General features: G+C 30.7%; 1 protein-coding gene and 1 non-coding gene across 2 annotated transcripts; one reads left to right on the plus strand and one right to left on the minus strand.

Annotated features, from left to right (window-relative positions):
* The first annotated feature begins 1,576 nt into the window (after positions 1-1,576).
* On the plus strand, positions 1,577-1,662 carry LOC129284701 (U6atac minor spliceosomal RNA). The gene has a single exon (XR_008586942.1). It is a non-coding gene; the product is annotated as a U6atac minor spliceosomal RNA (small nuclear RNA).
* A 2,619-nt stretch (positions 1,663-4,281) lies between these two features.
* Positions 4,282-10,188, minus strand: LOC129321487 (protein HLB1). Its single transcript, XM_054967254.1, has 14 exons — positions 9,624-10,188; positions 8,972-9,097; positions 8,754-8,823; positions 8,202-8,315; positions 7,858-7,941; positions 7,559-7,609; positions 7,438-7,467; positions 6,599-6,661; positions 6,378-6,443; positions 6,133-6,261; positions 5,925-5,960; positions 5,492-5,611; positions 5,205-5,369; positions 4,282-4,520 (listed from the first exon to the last, which is right to left on the minus strand). Exons 1-14 carry the CDS (start codon positions 9,995-9,997, stop codon positions 4,410-4,412), a joined length of 1,539 nt encoding a protein of 512 aa, XP_054823229.1. The 5' UTR covers positions 9,998-10,188; the 3' UTR covers positions 4,282-4,409.
* Positions 10,189-18,142: the final 7,954 nt, after the last annotated feature.

Raw genomic sequence — 18,142 nt, forward strand, 5'->3', positions numbered from 1 at the left:
ATTTGTTTTATTGTACAATTTATAACCTTTTACATAATAAGCATCAAATTATTGATGTAGAATTAATTACTCATTTTATTTAAAAATATAAAATATTATTAATTAAATCTCACCTTCTAATAAAGTAGTTACCTATTTTTTAACTAACCCTATCTTTTTATATTTACTTATATTAAATACCTTACAATAAATATAAAGTCATTATTAATAGGGACAATTTTAATAAAAAATTATTACGCCTCGAAAGATTAAGAATACTTTATATTTTTGAACACCCATTTTTTAAAAAAAAATCTTATATTTTTGAACAAATGGAGTATTATGTATAAATTAAAAGGTGAAAAATTTTTCGATTTGTACTTTTGCCATGTTAAAAAAATATAGATCACAAAACTTTTTTTATTAATTGTACAATTTTAAAAAATTTACAATTTTATAAATTGATCATAAAAGGTAATAAAATTCAAAGGAATAAATTATCTATATTATGGATGTAATGTGTCAAAATATTATAATGTATAATTTTCGTATTCACCATTCATTTTTTTGGATTTTTTTTTTTGAAATTGAGATCCATTAATTTTCATGAAGTATTTCTTTTTTGTATAAAAACTAAAAGAAAAAATAAATTATGATACATATACTCATCATCTTAATTTGTAAGACACATTTGGAAATAATTTAGTATCCCAAAATATAAAATATTTTAAGATTTTATTAGTTATATTTGTTTAATATTACCATTTCTTCTTTATTATATTTCATTCTTTACTTGTGTTTCACAAGTAAAGTTATATTAAATTAATATTATTTCTAAAAATTTATATTTCTACTTTAAAATAATAAAATTTCAAAGTATATTTAATAAAATTTATTAATATACATAATTTTGTAAAAAATATCTTATAAATTACTCTCTCTGGACCATAATAAAAGACACTGGTAATTATTTTATGATTCCAAACAAATTTAGTTAAAACCTTAATCTTTTAAAGAATTTTACATATTTTTAATTTTATCTTTATTAAATACTTTAGATAAGTGCCTTAATAATAATAATTAAAATTTTAATACATAATCTATTTTTATAAAGTGTAACAAATGAAGTAGAGATATGGTTAAAAAATAATTATAAAAATTATCAATACTCTATATTTTAAATCAAATAAAACTTTTAGAAGATGTTATATATTATGATTTGGAAAGAATATTTTTTAGTATTTATTCTATATTCACCACTCTTTTTCTTGAGTCCCATTCCTACTTTTTTTATTATAAAATATTTATAATATTTTATTTTTTATTTTTATATAATAATTAAAAAATACTATCAAAAATAAAAAAAAAGCCGTAAAAAAATTAAAAAAAAAAAAAGATGTTAGATGCTAATTACAATAGAGGAGGGTGGATTTGTTTAAAAGAAACGGGCCCACCGCTTTCCATGTAGCAGATTAAAAAAGCTGGGCCCTACCACTTTACAATACAAAAATTTCAGGGAAAAAAAAAGTGGATCCCGTCGTTTACTGTTTAAAGAACTGTTATTCCACTATAACATAGATGTATTTTACAATATAATAAGTAGATTAAAGGAGAGATGGTTGGCATCTCCTCTGACTGGGTCGGGAAGAGCTTTCGGGTTTACCACATAACTCTATAGTCTATACGGTTAATGCCACCCATTCCGGTGGATCTCTAACCCAACTGGGGGGAAAAAACAGATTATAAGAAATAAGGTGAAAGGTACAAAATTGGTACATGTCTAGTAATTGGTCTTCATTTGAGAATGTTTGAGGAAAAGCCGAGAGAACTCATGAGTCATGACGATCTATCCTTCGCAGGTCAACACACCAACGCAATCTCAATGTGTGAACTCTTGAATTCTTTTTGAACAGGGACAGTACGAGGTAAGAAAATTAACATAAGCCTTTTCATTTTTCCTGTGTGTTGCCTGCGAATTTTATAAGAGACGTTTTGGTCAACCTCCAATGATGAACTTACCTCTAGCTTTTCTGCGCAAAAACACATCTTTGCCATATTATTTTAAAAATAAAAATAAATAAAACTACGCTAAAGTTAGAACCGAGTAATAAAGAAGACAGAAGCAGAGGATCCATTTTAAAGAAATTGCACTATTTTCAGACCGTTTTTAAAAAACATAAAAGAGCAAAAATACTAAAAAAGTGATCAATCAAGGATACTCAATTTCCTAAAATAAGAAAAAAAGATAAAGATATCCATAAAGTTAAATAAGTGAGTGTAAAAATAACAAAACCATTAACTTTGACTTAATATCATTAAATGCTGACTATATATGCCACGCGTCAATCTTTACTGACATTAACTAATAAAAGGGCAAAAATATTTAAGAAATCGTCGTCTAAGGGTAAAAATATCTATAAAATTATCAGAGTTATTTTAAAAGTAACCAATATATCAAATCCCTTAAAGGTTGAGCATTTAGCTGACTCCTAAGCAAAAATTAACTATTTTTTTTATTGATGTAGACAAAATATTTTCAAATAAATTTTTACAAATGTTGATCAATTATCATATGAATATCCATAGTATTACTTTAATAGATACAACAATGTCCAATCAATCAAAATCCATGTGACATGATTTCTTTTTATCATGTATCTCGCTCCTTTCCTTCCTCCCTCTCTATTCAATTTTTTTTTTTGTTGCAAAACTTGAGATTCAATGTAATAACACAATCAAAGATCAAGACTAAACATACCTTTTATGCCGCCCTATCTTAAGAATATTGTCACAACCTTAAATAATTTTATTCATGATTTGTTCAAAATTTTTAAATGGTTTTCACCACTGTTATAAAAAACAATTAATTTAATTTAATATTCAATCAAAATGACATTTTCTCATATGATATTCATGCAATAACCGATTAACCTTCAAAGAATTTCATTTGAGAATATTTTTGGTCAATGTCAGCAAAAAAACGATCAACTTCTACCTTAAATGCTAACTAAATGGTCAATATTTAAGGATTTAATAGATTAATCACTTTTATACTAACTCTAATAATATTATAGGTATTTTTGCTCTTCGTTGATGATTTTATGAATATTTTTACCCTTTTATTAATCTACATCAATAAAGATTGACACATTACATGCACAATCAATATTTAACAGTTAAAGTTAACAGTATTAGGTTAAAATTAACGGTTTGATCACTTTTGTAACTACTCATGTAACATGGATATTATTATTATTTTTCTCATTTTAAAATACCAAGTGCCTTTAGCTAACCACTTTATAGATATTTTTGGTCTTTTTATCCTTTTAAAAATCCAATGACAACTGATAAAAATCATAATAAAAAGCACATGCTTGCATGAAAACAAGTGCTGCTATGAACGTGCACCTGCAAATAACGCAATCTATCATCAATCAAGACCGAAAATCTCACATCAAACCACCTTTAAGTTTTAAATTTCCAAGTCATCATATACTCTCTCTGTTTTAAATTATAAAATACTTTTAGATAAAATCTCACATACCAATAAACCTTATTAAATACATTTAACAACATCATTAAAGTTAACGACGTTAAGTTAAAGTTAACAGTTTGATCACTTTTACACCTACTCATGTAACATGAGTGTTTTTATCATTTTTCTCACTTAAAAATACTAGATACCTTTAGCTAACCACTTTGCAAATATTTTTGTCTTTTTACCCTTTTAAAAATCCAGTGACAATTGATAAAAATCATATCATAATAAAAAGTAAAAACCGAGTGACGATGAAGAATTGTAATAATTGAACGACGAATCTGATTGGCAAACAGTTTCAAACATGCTTGCACGAAAACAAGTGTTGCTATGTACGTGCACCCGCAAATAACGTAGTCTATCATCAATCAAGGTCGAAAATCTCACATCAAACCGTGTTTTTAAGTTTTAAACTTCCAAGTCATCATGTACTCACTTCATCCCAAATTATAAAATATTTTTAAATAAAATATCACATACCAATAAATCTCATTAAATACACTTAACAATCTTATCTTTTCAAAATAAAAATATAAACTTTTCAAAATACCCATCATTTAATGTATTAAAAATAAAAGTGATGGAAATTACTTATAGAGAGAGATAAGGTAATATTAAAATTGATACATTTAATAAAACATTAATCTACTCAAAATGTCTTATATTTTAAGATGAAAGAACTCTTTTAAAAGTGTCCAATAATTTGAGACAGAAGGAGTATTATTCTGGAAGGAGAAAACAACGGAAATATTGCAGCAAGCTACTAAATCAGTAAACTCGACTTTAAATCGAAATGATTTCGCCCAACATTCAATATAGAAAAGAAAGGAGAGGACGAAGACGATAATAAATGTCAAATCAAATTTCCGATACATTAAACAATCTGATATATTCATCCTGTTATTATACCTGCCAGTACGTCACTTTTGCCTCTCACATATATTGTGTAAACTAGAAGAATTGCATCCAGCCATCCATCCAATGATTCCCATGAGTCAGCAACCTTGTTAATCACGAAAATGAAGAAGGAAGTTAGAGCAGCATATCTTAAAACCAGGGATTCTAGTCTATATGCTTATTGTCTTGTATCTATTAGGCTTTTAATACGTCAGAACAATTTTCAACGTGCTTTGGCAGTGAGTGAAAAAGAGGAATACAAAGGGGAAATAATACTTTGAGACCAAACAGGAAGAACAATGACAAGGGAAGAATCTACTTGCTTCACCATGGGGGCGGTCAGCCAGTCACCCACGAAGCACAAGATCTTCCTATAATATATGGATATAATACTGTTAGATTTTAAAGAAAAAAACTCAATCTGCACCCCCTAAAAATATCCATTCGCCCTGTTGATATTTTAAAATCTCGACAAGACATTTTTAAAGATGTAACTTTTTCTCGTACATTGATCATAAAATTAAGTTTTGAAAAAAAAAGAACAAAACGTGAACGAATACTTTTATGCTTGTCAACTAAAATTTGGATATCTGCTTTCTAACTTTCACCCTTTCACAAATTTTTTTCCTTTTTGATTTTTCTTATCACTATTTTCACTTTCTTGTCACTTTTTTTTTTTTTTCCTTTTGATTTTTCATGTCCTGAGGATAGTGGAGAAAAGTTTGAGAGAAGGAAGGAACAGATATGCATATCGTGGAACAACTCTAAAGCAAATAGCAATTCTTCTTACCAAATAAACGGGCCCATGAACTGTATCTATGCAGAGGCCTGCACCAGGTGGTAAAGTTAAATCAGCACATGCTGACACAGAAACAATATCCGCAACATCTACTCTGACAGACTTCTTCTCTCCATTCACAACATCTGTTGATCTGTCTGAGGAACTTCTAGAAATCTGAAAGGAGGAATGTAATTTAATTAATTCAAAAGGAGAATGTGCTAGAGATATCCAGCGCTTTGAAAAATAATTGGTGGACAAAAGCAAGGATTTCAATTTGTAAGCCAATCATATCTCACTTGTAGAAGCCTTTCATGATTCAAAAGGAATTCTGATCGTTTCCAGTCATTATGAGGTGCAATTGGTTTCCCCGCAGGAGGTGCAGTTAAATATCCAACTTTAAGGTGAGGTAGGGGTAGCTGTAAAAATTGAGTTCTGTCAAATTTATTGTACAAATAACAAATAACTTACTCAAACAACACAATTTCACTGGTCTCAGAAAGTATCCTAAAATAAACAAAATATATTTGTCTTCAGAGAAAAGATGAACTGCTGGAAGCAATAAAGAAGATGGGGTCCAATATGACTCTTTACTGAGAAAGAATAAAGGAGCTCCAAAATGGAGCAATTTTAAGTCAAATAAGACAGCAAATCATGTTCCATATTGGCATGGCAGTCCAGCTTGAAAAGTATTCTGAAAACATTTGAAAAAAAAAAAATATTCATACTCACCATAGAACGCACCAGCCGCAAGGCACTGCTATAAACCTGTTACAAAAAATCAAATAAGGCAACATAGCTGAAAAGGGGGGAAAAATATAAAAATGAGAAATGGAAGGCTAACTGTAAAAATGAGAGGATCAAGTTTTCTTAATCTGAAAAATACATCTAATTATCACAAGAATATACCAAGTAAGAAAAGTAAACATTAATTTCTTACTGAATAGTTTGGCTTCAATGCATGAGCAGCAGCAATATATATAGCGGATTGGCTGTACAGTTCATTTGGTGAAACTTCTTTAACACTGACCGATCCCCCAGTTCTAAGAGTGTCCTCAGCCAATCCATACTGCAGAGAAAAAATACAATGACTGCTTTACTTATGCTCAAGTCAGCCACTAGTCAATTCATGGCAATAAAACATATCATGCTATCCCATACTATAAGAAGCAGCAGCAATCTCACCAGAACGGTTCCAAGATTGTAAATTGCCCGATGGAAATCAAATTGCAACTGAATGGCTGCACGAAACTGCATTGAAGAACATGGATAAGTTAAAAAGGCAGAAGAGAGAGTCAACTATATTTAAAAGGCACCACAAGCATAAAATCACTTCCTGGTAATATTAATCTGATTATTCCCTGCCCCCCTAAAAATAAGGAGACAGGGAAAAAAAAGATTTGTACCTTGCTTATAGCAGTTCTAACAATTCTCTGCTTTTCTCGTGCTGGAACAATGGCACTGAGTTCCTAAATGGGAGACCGGTTAAGGAAAAGATATCAAGAATTTCCCACACAAAAAATTATATATGGAAATTGTAGAAGAATTTTAAGCATAGGATCTACTAAATAATTCTCAGGGTATCAGGAAATGCACTCTAAGCAAGGAAAAAAGGAGTCAAAACCTCAATTTGATTCAGTTTCATTGATCATGGGTAATGGTAATCTTCAAGTTTTATTTAAGGGTTTGATTCTGGCTTAATCATTAATTTTGAATTTATGAGTTTTTTGAAGTTCTGAACAATAATATACTCTGTCAATGACTGTAATTTAACAAATATTGGAAAGAAAGAGCAGAATGGCTTGATTATGCCAGGATCTTGATTTATATGTCGGTATGCAAGCATATATGCTTGATAACCTAATTGGATAAACAATAATAATTAGTTGGCCTTCGACCTTTTTAATTGACAACTGGCACAAAACTTTCAATGGATTAGTTAAGCTGATATTCTTGGTAAAAATTTTACAATGTATTAATTACTATTTGATTGTGGTTGTCTAAGTAAAATTGTTTATCAATGGAATTTGCTATCTGATAAAAGTATAATTTCTGAATAAACACACAGCTACCAGTTAAATTTGTTAAGAGGTTCATGTTTGAATCATAAGCAACAATACTTTCAGCAATGTATATAAGATATAAAGAACCATGCAACTGCACCAGCTCCCAAAAAGACAAAGAAAAAGAAAAAGAAAAAACTGGTGGAAGACTTTAAGATAAACTATATGGTAATTTATAATACCTGAAGAGCAAGCCCCCAGTTGTTAAGTGCCTGAAATACATTCCATGTCAGTTGGTAACAAGGGTTCAGCATGCAAATGAGCATGCTTGTGAAGAAACTCAAAAGTGTGATCAAGATGAACCTGAGGACTGTTCCAGTTAAGTTGGACTGCTTTTTCATAGTTTCTTGTAGCCTGAAATCAAAAAATAAAATATTCAACAAAAATTAGGTAGTTAACGCTGAGTGTCTCTCATTACATCAAGCATAACCAAGACAGAATTCTTAGCAACGAGCTAAATGAACATAACTAAAATTTACAAATACTATAGCATCATCCATAATCAGACTGAACAGTAGCAAGCGCTGTCAAAACCAATATATTTTTCTCTAATGTCTTAGCATACATGAAATCCTAACTGAAGGCAACAATCATTTATTCACCTGCTTCCATAGCTCTTCAGCTTCCTTTGTGCGGCCACGCATTTTGGCTCTGTCAGAGATTGCTATAGCCCAATTGTAGAAGGCCTGCATGCTATCAGGTGTGAGGGGGAAAACATGAAAAATAATAATGTATTTACATATAAACATTAAAAATATGGCTTAATTTGCAAAACAAAACAACTTTTCTTATCATATTTGTATAGAGACTCGTGACAAAAGGATTTATCAAGCACTTTTACAAGACAGTTGACAATGATCCTGCAAATAGGTTGGCTACCCAGAAGGCAATGGTAGGTTGGTAGCAGTCATTTAGTAGGAATTTTCAGAGGGATATCCTTACATACATCATGAAGTGTGGGGCAAAGACGAGTAGCTTCATCATATTTTTTACAAGCTTCCTCAAGCAAAGCATCTTTGGAAGGTGAAGTGGAATCTGGACTAACATTATCTGCACTTTCCTGCACGCCAGGGATGATTGAGTGGAAAGTTTAGACAAGACTTTGGAGACTAAACACAACATATTGTTAGCACAATCCAGAAGCTTTTTCCATGATCAGAAAACATAAACAGGAGATCTTAGTATGTAATGTAACTCAAGTTACAACATCATTCTTATGAGAATATACATGGTTCAGTGAAACCAATGTTAAACATATATAGCAACAAATATTCCTCTTTAAGAGAAGAAAGAGATGGGAAATCTCAAATAAAAACAATATACAAAGTCACCCTCCATCTTCCAGGGTGCACTTACACACACGGGTGAAATATCATGAAAGTATAACTTTGAGGGAATAATCAATTGTTAAAATTCAAGCAAGTAATAAGTTCAGTAAAAAGAAAATAGCACATTAAATTTCAATATCTAAGGAACAGAACAACACAGTCACTCAGACCTGAAGTACCAAAGCCCAGTTGTACAGTGCATCATAATCATCTGGATTTCTCTCAATCGCACTAGCATACCTTGAAAAATCAAGTGAAAAATAAGATCAGAAACAATGATCTCCATTGCAAACAAAATAAAGAAGGCATTCCCCAAATAAAAGGTTAGCGTTTCACGACTGTTTAGCCAAGAATGTACAGACTTAAAGACGAGAATTGATCGCAGTACCTCCTAGCTGCAAATGTAAGAATACGTTGCCGGGACCGACCTTCCTCATCAACACCTACCACACTATTTATCAAAGCCATTGTAGCATTATTCTGTTCTGACTGATGTTGATGCTGACTTTCTTGGCTGAAAGTTTTCGGAAGAAAGAATAGAGTTAAATTCCATACGTCTGAGAGAAAAACACTCTCAAAATCCTAAAACTTATATGTGCAGCAAAGGATGAAACCAATAAGGTATTTATCCATGCATACAGGAGCAGTAAATATGAATTCAGAAACAGAATAATAAGCAAAACTTCACATTGATATTGTATTATTGTGCGAATTAACCACACAGAGTTCTAAGTAAATTCATTGATAAAAAACAGGTATGTAGCAGTTCAATTAATAACTAGTTGAAAAAAATAAGAGCTGCCATGAAAGTTTTTTATTGCGGTGGTAAATGCATGGTAACTTCCAAGGAGATTTCATCGTCAAAATTCAGAATAGTAAGTGGCTAGGAGATGTTGAGATAACAATCAATTGGTTAATGTATGCACATATTCATTAAAGGTCGAGAAATTCCTTGCAGACACAGCAAAAGCTAAAGAAAATGATATATTAATACAAGAAAATGAATGAGAACTGCATCAATTGCACAACAGAAGGCGAACCTGTAAGGAGAGCTGGCATCTTCTTTGTCTGGTTCGGAATCATTTTTCAATCCATTCAGCAATTCTCTCATAGTGAAAGTTCGACTTCCTTCGTCCTTTCGGAGCTCAGGCCGCGCACTTGGCTCGGCAGAGGGAGCGTGATCGGCGTCATTGGAGCGGATCGAGGTTTGTAAGGCTTCAGAAGACTTGAGATCTACATCGGTCTCCACTGGTTCAGCTTCTGCTTTGGGTTCTGATCCCGATTTCATTTCAGGTTGTGGTTGCTGAGGGGCTGGAGATGCCGGTTCTGGTTCTATTTCTGATGATGGATTTTCTTCAGGTCGAGGATGAAGCTCTGGCTGGTGTCCGTTTTGCAATTCAGGTTCCGACGACATTTTGGGAGATTCGGATATTGCTGTGGAAAAATTGAACAGGGGAGTTTCGGACTGATCCAATCGATGAACACAGAGTGAAGGAATAAGAAGGTAGAGCACCGAGAGATTACTAACAGTGCAATACCTCTCTGAAAGCGGAGGGGCAAAGAACTGTTCTGAGTTCTTACCACTTTCCTGCGTTCAACTCTTACAAAATCGTTAAAAATGACATTGTATTAACTTTATTTCCCCGTCTTTCCCATGAAAAATTGATAATTGGTAATTTCATCCGCATCCTTTACACCGATTTCGTTGGTCCTTGTCAGGGTTTGAAACTTGGTAAATAACTTCCAAAGATTTTCTCCGTTATTCAAGTTAGTCCATGTTATTTTGCAAATTTTAAATCAAACTCCAATATGTGCCATGTGGAAAATATTTGTGGGAGCCATTGCCAAGCCACATGAGCCTGTGGTTTTATGCACCCCTAAATTTGGAAGAAACTATAAATATGTAGTATATATTTTGTTGTTTTATCCTTTTTAGCTACAAATTTTTTCACCAAAAAATCTATACCTTTTTTGTGAATATTTTAGCTTAAGCCCATTTTAAATATACTGAATCCAAAATTCTAATATGATTTTGTAAAAGAATATACTTATTTATTTATTTTTTAAAGTTTCTGAAATATTACATATGTTTATGAATATTTTTTATAGATGAATAATCTCATAATTTAATGACTTACATGGAAGGAAATATTTTTAACAACATTTGATAAAAAAATAAAATATTATTATTTTTAAAAATTAATCTGCAACCTCTAATATAAGGTCATGCTTCGCCACTAGTTAGAGCATTGCCCATAGGAGTTGCAACAGTCACTAGTTGGTTCCATGTAGGAGCTTGTATGACAGTAAATAATTATTTGATTTTTTAAAGTCACTTATTGTTTGTTATAATTTAATTTAAGAGTGAACCTTCTTAAAAAAATAAAAAATTTAGGTGAGTTAAGTTTTAAAAATGTATTAAAACCAAAACAGTTATCCAAGCAGAAAAGGCACTTACAAAAATACCTATATATCAATATATCATCCACCAATAAAATCTCATGTTGATGGTGACACTTAATTTTATAAATTTATGAATTATCAGTCAAATATTTATCAATTAAAGAATTTGTTTCTTTATTTTTTTATTTTTTTTACAATTGTAATACACTAAAAGATACATGGATGAGTAAGAAGATTTGGTAACTTCATAGCCTTCCAGTTTTGAGACTCAATCCCTTCCTAAGCCCAGTGAAAAATTATGGGGCCATGATTTCCCCTGCGCTTTGTCTTTTGACAAAATCTCTTTACTTAGAAAATTTCTTTATTTAGCAGAAATTTTTGTTCACTATAAACAAGTCATCTAATCTTGTCTCCACCTTGCATTCTTCAACACCTTTTGCAATATTCTCTCTAGCATGGGTGTTGCTGGCTGCTATAAGCCTACAATTGAACCGTCTCCGCAATATGGTTCCACTCCCACGTGAAGGAAGTGGATTAGGTGTATTTAAAAAATCGGTAGATAGCCAGTTACTCCTTGTCCTTGTGTTACTCAAGTGTTCCTAAATTGCAATACACAAGTTAAAACTGGCATCCAAGAAATAGAAAAAGAAAAATTGGTAGATAACATTTGGTCCTTATAAAGGTATTATTAATGTTTTTGGTTTCTGCTTTATGAAATACTTCATAAAACCCATTGTTAATAAAGTATTTGGATAAAGATGCAAGTCTACCCTTAAATGTTTTCACAAAATGCAATTGGTATTTTTAAATTTTAAAAAATGCAATATTCTCCTTATTTTTTTAGAAGCAGTCCAATGTCACCCAAGTGTAACAAAAACAATATTTGACTATCAGTTGACTTAATTATGTTTAGGCAGCATGCTTATGTGGCTTCTACCTTAATTTTTTTTTTCCTTAGGTGTCATGTTGTGCGAAATTAGCTTCCATGTGGCTAGTGCAAGAAACAACTAAAAACCAAATCGAGTAAAACCAAGCTTCTTGCTCACTCCGCCCGTATGGCATGTGTAGGAGGAGAATCTCCCTTAACCATATCTCTTCTTGTTTTCTACTGTTCTACTCCTTCTGGCAATAGCTCTGAACTTGTTGCACATAACCTTCAATGAGGTAATATCAAATGTAGCCAACTGTTAATTGAACTCAGGCCTTATCTTGTCAAGAAACTGTTCGACCTTCCAATACACGTCATCATGATGACTCAAGTAAATGGAGCGCTTCGATAGCTCATTGAACTTAGCTATGAACTCCTCCTCATTCATGTTTCATTACTAGAGCTTATGGAATTTCAACTCTTTCTCTGCTCTAAACGACGCTAGAAAATAATGGGCGAAGAACCACCACTTAAACTCCTTCCATATCATATGAGAGCTGTCCATCGATCTTACACTTTCTCACCACTATTTAGCTGTGTCTTCAAGCGTGAAGGTGGCGAGAAGTACCCTATACTCAGTAGTGTAAAACATGACTGAGAAGATGGTCTTAAGTCTATCTATCTATTTCTCTACCGCTCGATCTTGCATTAAAACCCTTAAAGGATGGAGGATTTAAACTTGTAAATCTCTTTAATGCTAGATCAATGGAGCCTTCTGTCTCGCTCCTCCTAGGCCGCACCAATCACGCTGGCCTCTCAAGAATACTCTCCTTATAGTATTCTTCATCTTCATGACCATACCCCTCAATGTGTATATCATTCTGGACTTCCTCATGGTCAACCCCAACTTTTTTCACTATCTTGCTACTCTTCCCAAGTCTCTTCTTGAGAATTTGATCATAACCATCCATTCTTCTCTGGATGTTTCTCATCATCTGCCTCAACTCTTTTAAGGCATCATCTTTATTACCCTATTGAGGCTCTAGTTGTCGCTCTTGATTCACTAGTCCTTATTTCGGTCTTTGCACATTTTCTAGAATACTTTCAGTATTGGCAGCTCTTGTTTACACAATATAACCTCTTAAGGATGGAAACCGTGAACACTGTATTTTATCCGAGCATATTTTACATTTAATAAAAATAATAATAATTTCAACCAAAAAAATATAAAAATACAAAAATAAAATTTAATTATTTTTTAGATTATATTTAAAAAAATTAATAGGGTTTACTTTTATTTTAACCTAAATAATCTTTTATTAGTTAGGATTTTATTTCTTTTAGTTTATTAAAATAACCAAAAAATATAAAAATAAAAAACAAAATTTAATCCTTTTTAGGATTATATTTTCAAAAAATAATAATAATTTAACAAAATTAAAAAAATATTACTTAAATATTTGAAAAATCTCTCCCAAATTATCATAAACATTCAAAGATATTAAGAATTAATTTTTTGAGACTCAAATTTTTTTAAATTTCTCTCCTTAAATCTTGTTGTTTTCCATTTAATATATATATATATATATATATATTTGTTAATCTAATTTCTAAAATTAATTAACAAAAAATAATAATAAGAATTAAAAGAAAAAATAACAATAATATGAGGGCCGGATGAAACACATCATCACAGCCTTAAAGGGCTTTCCCCCTCAATACCAGACTTGTGAGTGAAGGGACGAAGGAGCAGAGAACACAAAAAAAAAAAAGCAAGATCAGACTTGCATGCACAGAGACATACGAACATAAACTAGAGGCACAGAGAGCATTTTCACCCTCAGCCTTAAAACTTGGCCACATGTAGTAGAGAAAGATAAAAAAGAAGAGGGAGATAGCAGAAATGTGACTAGACAGTAGAGCATACTTTCGGCCAGAGAGCAACTAAAAACACAGAAGAAAAATGAGAGAGAGCAGACTCATCTAGATAGAGCAGAACATAGCAAACATGAAACAAAAAGAAGAGACACATGAACACAACAAACACACACACACAACAAAGATGAAAATGTGGCAGCAAGGAAGGAAAAAGCAAAAGACAGAGATGGCGATCTAAGACTGAAGCAGAAATCAATGAGTGATCATTCTTCCTTCCTACTATTTATATAAAGCCTAAGATTAAGAGTATTGAGGGGGGAAGGACATGAGAGAGAGAGAGAGAGAGAGTCTGAGAGCTTAAGGGATCGAGAATGAGAAAAATTAAGAAATTTCTAAAAAAAAAGAGAGAGGATCAAGAGCTTAGAACGAAGAGCTAGGAGGTTTCTGGAGATTGTTTTGAAAAAAAAAAAGAGATAGAGACAGAGAGAAATTGAAGATTGATGTAGATGAGAGAATTTAGAGAATGAGAGATATCTAAATTTGAAGCACATGGAGCAATGGAGAACAACCAAAAGCTAGAAAATGTTGAGCAATTTGACATTGCACAGGTTCTCTAATCTGTTTGCTTTTAGATTTGGAATGTTTTATATTTGATTTTGATTTCTCATTTCCAAATTTTATGTTTAAACATCACGAGCTTTGATCAGAGTTGGGGATCATAAGAGATTTTTTAACATGAGTTTGATTTTTTTTTTCAAATTGATTCATCGATTAATATGTCCTGTTAGTTCTTTGATAAATCCCCTAAGTGTACATACTTTGTTAGAACGGATGGATAGAGAATTTGGTATGAGGTACTCTGTTCAGACTTGTGCTTTTAGGATGCTTGTGATATGTTGATTATTCATGCATGTTCAAAGGCATCTAAATTTTAGAAGATGAATTTTTTGCATTTTTCCTGTCACTGTTTTGGCTAAGAAAAAAAGGTAGTGATGAAATTGCTTGATTGTGTTTGGTCTAGGACTGATTTCGTTACAAGTTTGATTATTGATGGTTGCTCTCCAATTGCTGTAGTTAATCATTTTCAACAAGCCTTTAATATGTATTATATATAGGTGGAAACTCTAAACGAAAATCTAATTTGCTGTCTTAAATGTTTGATTTGGTTTGGGCATTATACTGTCACGTTTTTTGCTCTAAATCAGTGAAGAGATTGTTGTGTTTGTTCTTAAAAGCAAAAAGATTTTAGACAAAGATATCACTTGCTATATTGATTAGTTCGAATTGATTGTTGGTATATTCTTATTATGTTTTGGCCAAGGACGGTAAAGAAATTAATGTAGCAGTGGCTTAAAAAAAGAGAGAAACTCACAATAACATTTTTTGTGCGGACATAACTTGTTTGAACTGATTTTTGGATATATTCTTGCCACAATTTTGTCTTAAACAGGAAGAATGTTGTGATTGTTAGATTAGATGTTAAATTAGATAGTTCTTTTTAGCATGAAATAGCACATGTGTGGCCACATACTTCTAGTCTATATATCAATCTAAAGGTTCCTTGCTGGTCTAGAGTGACATCATAATTGGACAAGTTTGCTTACATTTTCTATTACTGTGTGTTTTATTCCAATGTTAGTATGACAAAGGTTGAAAAATGAACTGGGTTTGTCTTACAATTGATGATAATGAATTAGGGGTTATATTTGCTAATTATTTGTCTGACATGTGAGATTTTAAGGGTCTTTTTAGGTATTTAAAATGATCTCGTACCATATAAATCAATAAGCTTTCGCAAGTATGAGAATAAACTTATATATTAATATGAATTTCAAAATCCCATCATTAAAATTAACTCTCTTTTTATAATTTAAATTAATAAAATATTTAAGTTTCATATGAGATTTTAAGAATTTTTATAGAGAATTAAATTAAGCGCATTATCATGTGGGATAACAAATCCTCACAGCTATTATGATTCTCAATTTATATGGTTAGTAAATAAATAAATTTTGTAAATAAAATAATAATTTTTTAAAAAAATTAATTAATTAATTAAATTAATATATTTAGATAATAACCATTAAATCTTTTGGTCATGTGAGATTTTTTAATCTCTATAGACTTCTAGGACAATCGCATTATCGTATGAGTTAATAAGACTCTGCAGGTATAATGATTAGTTTTTACAAATTATTTACATACATAATAAAAAATAAATTAAAATATATTTAAAATACATATTAATTAATCCTTTATTGTGTGAGAATTTTGAATCTCCACAAATATTGATGATAATTGTATTGTTGTATTAGTCAAAAAGACTTTGCAGGTATGATAATTAAGAGTCTTTAAAAAATATAAATATATATATACACACTTAAAATATATTATTAATACTTAAAAATTTAAATAAAATAAATTAAGTTGTTAAATTCTTTTATTGTGTGAGATTTTAAAATTTTCATAAATATTTAAGATAATCTTATTACCATATAAGTCAGTAAAGCTTTGCTAGTATGACAATGAGATTTTTTAAAAACATATATATACATGCTTAAACAAATTATTACTAATACTTAAAAATAAAAATAAATTAAGTTGTTAAACTCTTTTATTATGTGAGATTTTAAAATCTCCGTAAATATTTAAAACAATTACATTATTGCATGAGCCAATAAGGCTCTGTACGTATAGCGGTTAAATTTTTAATAATAAAATATAAAAAATAATAATTTAAACTCTTTACCTTTTTTCTATTTCAAAAATTAAAAAAATAATTAAAATTAAATTATTTTTTATAATTTAAAACATACACATCAAAATTTTAAAAATTATTTTATTTACAAAATGGTGAATTATTTTTAATTAATTTTTCTTCAAAAAATGTTTTTACTAACAATTTATAATCCCGAACTACATGAATTTTGATCTCCGTCACAAGGTATGTAGGCCTCAAAGTTTGATTCTAAGTCAAATCATCCCTTGTAAATAAATAAATATTTATTACTTAATTATTATTATTTTTTTAATCAAACATGTGAATAAGAAAAGGATAATTAAAATAACTTTAAAGCCATATTAATTTAGCACAACAAATTTTAGATAACCGTTTTCACGAATAGATGTTGTGGGGTGCCTAAAACCTTTTCCATACTCAATCGACTCCCGAACCTATTTTTTAATTTCACAAACCATCATTATCTCCTTTAATTGGTTTCCCAAAATTTTCCTCAAAATTTTGGTAGCGACTTTTATTTCTTCGATTTCTGCTGTCAAGGCCAGAACCTCCACTCTCGCGCACTATCCGTGTCACATTTTCGAGTGTGACAGAAGCAATCCCAAAAAGAAAAAAGGGAGCTAGCACTATCTAAATGAGGGAAAACAACATATTGCCAATTTTATATACAATGCACAAACATATCTTAATAACCATTGACACAAACCACATACCAATTTTCAAAATAAGAGAAACTGGTACCAAATTGTAGAATCTTTCCTTACTAAACACAATCAAAACCACAATCTGAGATAATCAAGGGACTAGCCCATAAAAAAAATTATCAAGTTTGTACATTTTAATTAATGGAATCCTAAGTTTTTATAATTTAAAAATGAGTCAAATTTATTCATTAAACCTTTAATCAAAGTAAAATCACATTACAAAAGCATAAGATATCTCAAAGGAGTGAGAAGAGTTGAAAAAAATCTCAAGTTGTAAAAACAAAGTAATGGGCCATATATGTTGCATTTTGGTTCAAACCAAAGCAAATCACTAACATATGTTGCACAGTATGTTATCACATCAACAAAATCAATCATTCACATACAAGAACCCATTTTCACATTACGTACAATTAATAAACAATTATTTAAAGTAAGGTTTCCTCGGTTACCTCAATCTTTTAAGAAGTTAAAGGTTTATCCCTCAATAATTAGCTTTCAAGTTTGATTTCCCAAGCTAAAATATCATGCCTAAATGCTCAATGTACAATTAATCAATTCTAAACTTATCAACATTGCCAATAGTACAATTTCAACATTCTCACTTTCATTTCTACAACACCTAGCACTCTTATTTCTTGCTTTTAGACTTACCCATTGAGTTTAATAACTCTCTTTAATTCCCAATAACATCATTAATCATTTTTAATGTCATTAATGTCCCAACAACCCTCATTAATCCCAATTAAATGCTCATTTTTTGGTATTAATAATGCTCACCAACTTAAGATGTTAAAACTCATCGTTTTTTGATTTAAATACTCTAAACAACCTCCATTAACTCCATTTGAGTCAATGGGTTTGAACCTATAACTAATATGAATCAAAAATAATTATCCCAACTTAAACCTTAATGAAAAACTTCAAGAAAGTGGAATAGAATGAAGGATTATCGTGTATGGCACT

This window comes from Prosopis cineraria, unplaced genomic scaffold (assembly GCF_029017545.1).
Source record: "Prosopis cineraria cultivar Desert tree isolate PC_DT_omini unplaced genomic scaffold, ASM2901754v1 PC10, whole genome shotgun sequence".
Lineage (NCBI taxonomy): Eukaryota > Viridiplantae > Streptophyta > Magnoliopsida > Fabales > Fabaceae > Prosopis > Prosopis cineraria.

Bases quoted from the DNA above. Each gene is read 5' to 3' on its own strand.
- LOC129321487 (XM_054967254.1), bottom strand. From the start codon at position 9,997: ATGTCGTCGGAACCTGAATTGCAAAACGGACACCAGCCAGAGCTTCAT. The intron at 9,098-9,623 runs GTTCGCCTTCTG...GAAAACTTTCAG, and splicing joins GATGCCAGCTCTCCTTACAG to CCAAGAAAGTCAGCATCAAC. The intron at 5,370-5,491 runs GTGAGATATGAT...TCCTCCTTTCAG, and splicing joins ATCATGAAAGGCTTCTACAA to ATTTCTAGAAGTTCCTCAGA.